Source organism: Oryzias melastigma, linkage group LG6 (assembly GCF_002922805.2).
Source record: "Oryzias melastigma strain HK-1 linkage group LG6, ASM292280v2, whole genome shotgun sequence".
In the NCBI taxonomy this organism is placed as follows: domain Eukaryota; kingdom Metazoa; phylum Chordata; class Actinopteri; order Beloniformes; family Adrianichthyidae; genus Oryzias; species Oryzias melastigma.
Genome location: NC_050517.1, coordinates 32,629,002 through 32,637,696, shown reverse-complemented (window position 1 = coordinate 32,637,696; position 8,695 = coordinate 32,629,002). Strand labels below are relative to the sequence as shown.

General features: G+C 39.5%; 1 protein-coding gene across 2 annotated transcripts in view; it reads right to left on the bottom strand.

The window, feature by feature from the left end:
- cracr2aa (calcium release activated channel regulator 2Aa) overlaps window positions 1-7,839 on the bottom strand; it is a gene marked incomplete in the record, with an annotated part of 22,018 nt that extends 14,179 nt beyond the window's left edge. The window contains 4 exon segments of one of the 2 annotated variants that reach the window (XM_024281902.2): window positions 1,986-2,229; window positions 2,312-2,348; window positions 5,099-5,177; window positions 7,649-7,839. In XM_024281902.2, coding sequence (XP_024137670.1) covers window positions 1,986-2,195 — 210 coding nt within the window. 2 annotated transcript variants of the gene reach the window in all.
- Between the last annotated feature and the right edge of the window lie 856 nt (window positions 7,840-8,695).

Sequence of the window (8,695 nt, the reverse complement as noted above, 5' to 3'; positions counted from 1 at the left end):
AGGAGTTCACACGTGCACGCACAGTTTGGATGCTTACGCTCACGCCGCCTTCAGCGATGGACGTTCAACCGACCACTTTAATGAAAAGCCCATGTAAACAGTGGCGGTTTCTGATATGGGCGACATAGGCGGTCGCCCAGGGCGGCATTTTCCAGGCAAGGTTGGTGGCACATTTTTAGTTTGTCCTAAGAGAAGCAGATCAAGTTTTAAGTCTATTTTCTAGGTTGATTTGTGATATTTGTTTTTTAAACGTCAATTAAACATTTCTGTGATTTTATCCTTGATATTTTTTCCTTTGTAAGTCATTGAATGACAGCCTAATAATCAATAAAAAATGTTTGAGCTTTAATTTGCTCTACTTTTATATAGTTTTCTTGAATCTTATTTAAAACCTCAAGCAAACTAATATGTAATGTTATCCTTGTAAGAGTTATTCTTTCTTTTAGTAGTTTTTTTTTTATTTTATTTTTTTTAACACATGTACCTATAGGCCACATGTGTAAAAGTCAAGGCCCGGGGGCCGGATTCGGCCCTCCAGATCATTTTATTTTATTGTTATTAATGACCTGATGTTACCCTGCGCTCATTTCTAACTAGTATAATTTTGACGAAAATATATTTTTATGGAGTGTAAAATATTGAAAGTTATTTAAGGTTTAAGTTTATTTATTCTGGAATAATATTCCTGCTTTTTATTATTCATAATTATGTTAAAAAGTTACAGTTTTAAAAATTGGCATTCTTCTAGCTTTTTGGACTATTTTGGCATTTACTAAGATTTTTTAGGCTATTTTGGAGTTTAGCTAATAGTTCAGCTACATGCTAGCTGTTTTGGCTAACCAAGTTTTTTAGGCTAATTTGGCATTTAGTTAATATTTTAGCTTTAGCATTTTTAGCTTTCAGCTTCAGCGATTTCAGCTATTAGCATTATTGCAGGTAATACTATATATCTAGTTCATAAATATGTTAAAAAGTTAGCGTTTTTAAGTTTTAAAAATGTAGTTTTAGAGTGTTTAGTAAATGTTTATCCTGTTCGGCCTCAGGTGTGTTTTGGGTTTTGGCTCCCTGTCAAATCGAGTTCGACTCTCCTGCTTTAGGGTGTATGAATTTACCAGCTTCTATTCATACTTTTTATAGTTGGTTTTGTTCCATTTTTGAATTGTATGTTTCTGGGTCGTGATGACTTTTCTCCTTCAGAACCTGCTGGAATGATCATGTTAACGGTTGATAAGTTACAGTAAATCACAGAACAGAAACACTGGCGCTCCGGGGTCAAAGGGTTACGGCGAGCTCAAGATCTCGCGCTCGTTTCCGTCGTGACTCTCGTGTGTTTGCAGCACGGTGGAATCATCAAACCCGGTTGGTGAAGTTTGTGGTGGTTTCCTAAAGATGTTTACTCTCCTGATCATGACGGTGAAGGCTGAGCAGAGTCAACACAACCACACCTCAGAAGCACACAACACAAGCTTCTCTGCATGTTTACACGGAGTCGCCGTGACGATCCGGGGCGCCGCACCAAAAGAGGAGAGTAGTCACAGAGCGTCGTCTGAAATCTGCTGTGCAGAAAAGAATTGTAGCGTCCTCAAACAGGATGAAAGTACGGCTGAAGCTTCAATGAAAACAGGTACTTCAGTTCAATACCGAGGATCAGGCGGACGCTGCTCATGAGAGGCGGGCGCCGGGCGCCGGACAATACGCTGAATGAGGAAGACGAGCTTCATCAAAGGATGGGATGAATATGTGAGAGGCAACTGAATCTGCACAATAAAGCCAATGGAGGGCTCTTTGTCCCGCTGTGATGTTTAGAGTGAAGCGTCGGCACTCCACTCATCATTAAAGAGAAGCATCTGTGGATGAATGAGGAGCATTCATCTCTGCAGAAGATGGTCGACCTCCAACTGGATCCACTTCTGTTGGTTTATTCAAGTTCACTCTGAAGAGAACTCTCGAAGTAGTTTAATACTTCTGTCCGGTCGGCCGCTCACCTGCATGTCCCGCCGGGTGATGAAGCCCTTGTTCTCCAGGTCGCACATCTGGAAGAACTCCGGGATCTTCTCCAGGATGGCGTCCTGTCCCAAGTCTCCGCTGACGCTCTTTTCCCGGACTATTCGGAGCATTTTCTCGCCGCTTTCTCGCTTTCGCCGTGAGGTGCGAAGTGGCGCGGCGCCGCTGGCGCGTGGAGTGAAAGCGGACATCTTTTCCTCAAGTGTTAGGATGGAGGAGCGTCTCCTGCGGACGGCACATGCGGTTTAGAGAGGGGGGGGGGGCTTCAAGCTGCTCTGCATCCGAGGCTTTCAGCGATGTCACAGACCGTCATCTCTTAGCAACCGCCTCCTGGTGGAGGAAACCTATGAGAGACGCGGAGAGTCAGTTCAGACGCTCAGAGAGTAAAAGATATAAGATTGATGCCTGATCAGTCAGTAATAACAGCAGAAACAGGAGATTTGGCCAAAAAAAAAAATGAATAACAGTTTTATTTTGAAAATATTTCAGATTTTTCTAAATAACTGCAAACTTTGTGACAGAACTACAAAAGATTTATTTTCCCATCATGAATTTCTTTCTTCTTAAACCAAAAGTAATAATACATTTAAGTTAAAAAACAAAAGTTTGTCAAAAAGTAATTTCTCCTTCCTTGTTTTTAATCATTACAGACTCCAATGACAATGATGATTTTTGGTTTTTAACACATTCTGGTGACATTTATCTCATGATAGAGGTTACATATAAAGACATTTAAGCTTAAAATGACATTTCTGAGTATCGTTTCATTCAAATCAGGGGTAGATGAAAAAATGCTGTTTGAAGAAAAGCTTATTTGTGCTGCTCAGCAGAAACTATGTCCTAGAATATGATAAGTTTTTAGATTTTGGCTAAAAACAGCATCATCATAATTAAAAGACCGCTGAGAGTGGGACTTTAAGGAAGTGAAAAGAGAGAAAAGGTTTAATGGAGAAAACAGTAAGCATCCTGAAAGATTGAAGAACCCTAAACATTCTGAGACAACAACTAATCGGTGAGTCTTTATTAGGTTTAAAGTTTTTAAGGAACAGCAGAACCACAAGTGGAACCATCGTCTATGAATAAAAAAGAAAATGCCTTCAAGTATGGAGCCAAATCAGGGTCATTAAGATTTGAAACTCAAATAAAGAACCTGAAAAATTCAAGCTGAAATATTAGCTTTAAGCTAAAAAAAAAAAGTTGTCTGAAACTTTCTGTAATAATCGTTTCCAGTTCCAAGTTTTCTGTTTTTAAGTTTCAAATCTTCAAAAGTAACCAAACGGTAAATACACTTTTTTTGCTGTTTATTTATTTAAATAGAGCTTTAAAAGTGCGTTCTGTGGTTTCTTGCCACATTTTTGATAATTTGCGTGTTTAATTCCTGAAATTATTGCCCCAAACCGTCAGTGTGCTGCCCCCTACAGGTTGAAAAGAGGAATTAAAGCTGAATTTTGTGATTGGTCAACTGCTTTAAGTCCCACGTCATTTCAGGACTTTCATGTCATGTATTAAAGCCCCGCCCATCTTTGATTCTGTAACAGCTGATCGTTATCGTGTTAGCGTTAGCATGGCTCGCTGGCGTTTTAGGTTAGGTTGCCAAAAATCTACTGACTTAGAAGTTAGACAACAGTGTTTAGTGTAATTGGCGTTGAATCCAGAGAACTCTGTCCCGGGAATAGATTTGGAACGAACGTTTCACTCTGGATTTTTAGGTTAATACATCAGCCGTTATTAGCTATGATGCTAGCATCATTTTCAGTCTGGATCATAGGCGCCTGCCTAGATAGAAGATGGAGGAGAAAATCCTCAACCTCCACAGAACGTTCTGTGGAGATCCTGGCATCACTTTGCTCGGTACCACTCTCCAAACTGAAGACGAACAGTGACTACGTTACATCAAGCCAACGTCACTGTACAGCACAGATCCAGACCGAACCTCCCCCGCTCAGCACACCTCGTTTTCACATTTTTCAAATGTGCTGAGAGTGGAGTCAACCTCCAACTGTCCCGTTGTGTTACCCTCTCTCACTTCAGGGTTAAAAACTATTCTAGTGCATGGGGGGCGGGTCTGACATGAAGAACCAATCATAATTGATAAGGGTGGTAACCTCAGTTGGATTCAATGACTCTGGGAACTCGGATAATTAAGCTCAGAAAATGCCTGAGAAAGGAATCACAAATCGGCAGGATGAGAGGCGTAAAGAACTGCTATTTACCATCCAGAACGCCACTATGTACACACGTTTCAAAAGCTGCAGGTAAATTACGCCGTCTCGTGTTGTCCTGAGACGGGCGTGAAAAAAAAACCCTATTGTGTTCTAGACGGCGCTCTGGAGCGCCCGGGGCGCCGCTCTGGAGCGCTCTGGAGCGCCCGGGGCGCCGCTTTGGACCATCTGAGGCGCCGCTCTGGAGCGCCCGAGGCGCCGCTCTAGCGCATCCCAAACACAGCCTGCCGTAGAGTTAAACTCAGTCATTGAGAGTTTAACTCGACCGCATACACAGCAGTTTCTTTATGTTTTTAATTTGCTGATCTTTGGCAACAGTATTAATGTGATTGAACTTAGTGTTCCTTTTTTGCTCTTCTTTTATGTTTTTACAAGTAATTCTTAAATTAAACTACTAAAAATATGAAAATGTTTTTGGTACTCATCACATGACCAAACTAAGATGCTGTTCCAGCAGAAACACTTGATTCCCGTTGAAACATGAAATCTATGGATGAACGAATCTTTGGTGGTGATCCGACGTCTACATCCAGCACCAAGTGGTCCGTCATCCTTGTTGAGGTACAAAAATATTACATCCTTTATCTCAAAACCTTTGGGTCAAATTCTCTGTGGAACTACAGCAGACTTTTGTTTTGGAGCTGACAGTGTTTTATATAGAAATAAAGAACGTCAAAGCAGATAAACACGGTGGTGGTAGCGTGTTCTATAAATAGAATTGAATGTGTAACAAAAGCTGAAAAAAGGGTTTCCCCTAAAAAGTTCAAGTTTCTCAAAGACTGAGAGGTTCTTCTTCTGCTCTGTGGTTTCAGTCCGACAGCCAAAGAGAGTTTCACTATGACGACGGCGGATGCGCTGCACTATTGACTCACTGTGGCTTCATGCAAACAGACGTCGAGCGCGGCGGTTTGGAAGCTGCTCTGCTGCACGGTTCAGGTCTGCTGGGCGGATCTGTGAGCAGAAGTGGATGACCCATGAAGAGGAGGTGAAGGAGGAGAGCAAACAGAGCAGCGTCAACGCTCTCTGAAGGATCTTAGCGGCTTCAACTCGGAGATTTCTTTGGTTTCAAACATTTCCTGAGACGACGTCATCACCACAAAAACAGCAGAAAGAAATAACTTTGACTTTCCTTCATGATTAAATCTGTGATGTAACGTTTGACTTCTTTACTATAAATGTGGATCATTTCATCAGCCTCACTTTATTCTTTTATCTATAAAAGATATTTATTCAGTTTTGAAACCAACAAGAACATTTTCAATTTAAACCCATAGGAACATTTTCAGGAAAAAAAAAAAAATTAACTTAAACTCCTAAACTTTTCTTCACTCAAACCTAGAAAAATCTTTTCTACTAGAACCTAATAGGAAGTTTTCCTCTTAAAACTCAGAAGGATGTTTTCCATTTAAACTTAGAAAAACGTTTTTATTCAAATACAGAAAAACTTTTTCCTCTAGAAACCCAGAAAAACATTTCCTACTCAAACCCAGCAGAAAATTCCCACGAAAACAGAAGTTTTTCCACTAGAAACAAAAGATAACCTTTTTTAACTCAAACCCGGTGGAATCTTTTCAAATAGAACCCAGCAGAACATTTTCCACTAGAAACCCAAAAGAACTGTTTCCACTCAAACCCATCAGAAACATTTCTACTATAGGCCAGTAGAACTTTTTCCACTAGAAATTCAGAACTTTTTCCACAAGAAACCCAGAAAAACCTCTTTTTCACTCTCACCCAGCAGAATCTTTTCAACTAGAAACCAGTAGAACATTTTCCACTAGTACAGAGTAGAACTTTTCCTTAGAAATACAGAACTTTTCCCACTAGAAACCCAGCAGAAACTTTTAAACTATAAAAACAAAATAACTTTTTTAACTTTTTTTTTTTCACTCAAACGGAGCATAACATTTTCTACTATTACCCAGTAGAACATTTTCCACTAGAACCAATTAGAACATTTCCTCTGAAAATACAGAACCTTTTCCACTCAAACCCATCAGAAGTATTTCTTCTACAATCCAGGAGAACATTTTCAAATAGAAATCCAGAACATTTTCCACAAAAAACCCAGAAAAACGTTTTCCACTCGGACCGAGGAGAATATTTTCAAACAGAAACCAGTAGAACAATTTCCACTAGAAACCCAGCAGAAACTGTTAAACTAGAAACACTAAATAACATTTTTCCTTCTCAAACCCAGAAGAAACATTTCTAATTTAACCCAGTAGAACATTTTCCACTAGAAATCCAGAAGAACTTTTTTCACTCAAACCCAGTAGAATTTTTTCAACCAGAAACCAGTAGAACATGTTCCTCTAGAACAGAGTAGAACATTTCCTTAGAAATACAGAACTTTTTCCACCAGAAACCCAGCAGAAACTTTTAAACTATAAAAACAAAATAACTTTTTTAACTTTTTTTTTCACTCAAACGAGCATAACATTTTCTACTCTAACCCAGTAGAACATTCTCCACTAGAACCAAGAAGACCAAATCACTACTAGAAACCCAGAAAAACGTTTCATTTTCTACTACAAACCCAAACGAACTTATTTTTTACTGAAACCCAGCAGAACCTTTTCTACAAGAACCCAGCAGAATATTTTCTACTAGAACCCAGCAGAACCTGTTCCACTAGAACCCAGCAGACCTTTTTCTACAAGAACCCAGTAAACCTGTTCCACTAGAACCCAGCAGAACCTTTTCTACAAGAACCCAGAACATTTTCCACTAGAACCAAGAAGACCAAATCACCACTAGAAACCCAGAAAAACGTTTTATTTTCTACTACAAACCCAAAACGAACTTGTTTTTTTTTTTTTACTGAAACCCAGCAGAACATTTTCTACTAGAACCCAGCAGAACCTTTTCTACAAGAACCCAGCAAAACCTGTTCCACTAGAACCCAGCAGAACCTTTTCTACTAGAACCCAGCAGAACATGTTCTACTAGAACCCACCAGAACCTTTTCTACAAGAACCCAGCAAAACCTTTTCCACTAGAACCCACCAGAACCTTTTCTACTAGAACCCATCCGTCTGCAGCAAACATTCAGAAAGTATTCAGAACACCTGAACTTGTTTAGATTTTCTGTGTCTGACACCTTCATGACATTTTGATTAAACTTTCTCAGATCAGCTGTTTCGGGTCTCACTCGTGACGTCACTCCAGAAACAGCTGTTGCTCCCAAACTTTTCAGCAGAAATGCACGCGGGTTTTCCCGTGAATTCTCGTGTGAAAAAGCCTTCCCGTTAGTTCTGTTCACACGTGTGGAAAACACCGAACTTCCTCCCCGAACCGCTTTGGTTCCAGTTGAGAAACGGACTCCAAAACCACGTTTTCGCGCTCGAAGGGGCGTCCGCCCCGCCACACGTTACCCACTTCCTCCCGACTGCTCCCGTCCGGGCGGAACCAGAACCCACCGGGCGGGCTCGGAACCGAGCGTCAGGCTGAAGAAGCTCTGCTTCCAGGCGAACCGGACCGCAGTGCAGGAATCCGAGCGGAGCCGTCCCGCCGTTACTGTAGCAACGCGGAGACGGAAGCGCACGCGGGCTCCACGGACGGCCCCGCCCTCTTTTCAAACCTGCACCTGTCTGCCGGAGGAATGCGGAAGTAACGCGAACAATGAACAGAACTTTTACTTTCAGAACAAACAACAAAAAACATCCCGGATGTTAACTAGAAACTAGTACTACTTTATTTCTTATTTATGTACAAACATTTATATTAAAAACACCAAAATACTGCACTACTTTACAGGATACAGAAAAAATAATCTATTTAATTGTACTAAAGTTTACAGTTTACTTTACGTAAACTGTAAACTTAAAATGTTCTAATTTAATCTGAAGAAATACTTCCCACATACATGGTCTATAGTAGATTTGCTGTACTTATACTCAAAAATACTTCATTAAATAAGCTTCAGGTATAATACTTTTCCCAAGATATAACTTTACAAAATAATGTATTAAGATAATGACATTAATGGGGTTCCAAATGTACAGATAATGTTTTTTTTATTTGTGATAAATCCTGACGAAATGTGAAACAATTGGAGCACAGATGACAAAAAATGTCTAAATGTGGTAAAATTATTGTTAACAGTCTGTAAACTATATATATATGACAGAACTATGAAAAATAATCTTAAAAAATGAAAAAAAAAAATCAAATAAAGATGTTTAATTTCACCTTAATTGCACCTGAATCTCATTTAAATGTGTTTTAAATCCGTTTTCATATGAAAATTTGATTTCATGTAAATATTTTTTTTAATTAATCAATATCAACTCTTTTTTGCCAAACTTCAAATAATGTTTTAATTGAATTAAAAACTTTTTTCCTAAGATGTACTACCAAACGTTAACACACGGGGGCAGTAAAGGACTTGATTCAACTTCACTCAAATTAAACTAAACTTTCCCTTTTTCAGACCAATTTCTGCATGATTTTTTTAGTGATTTACA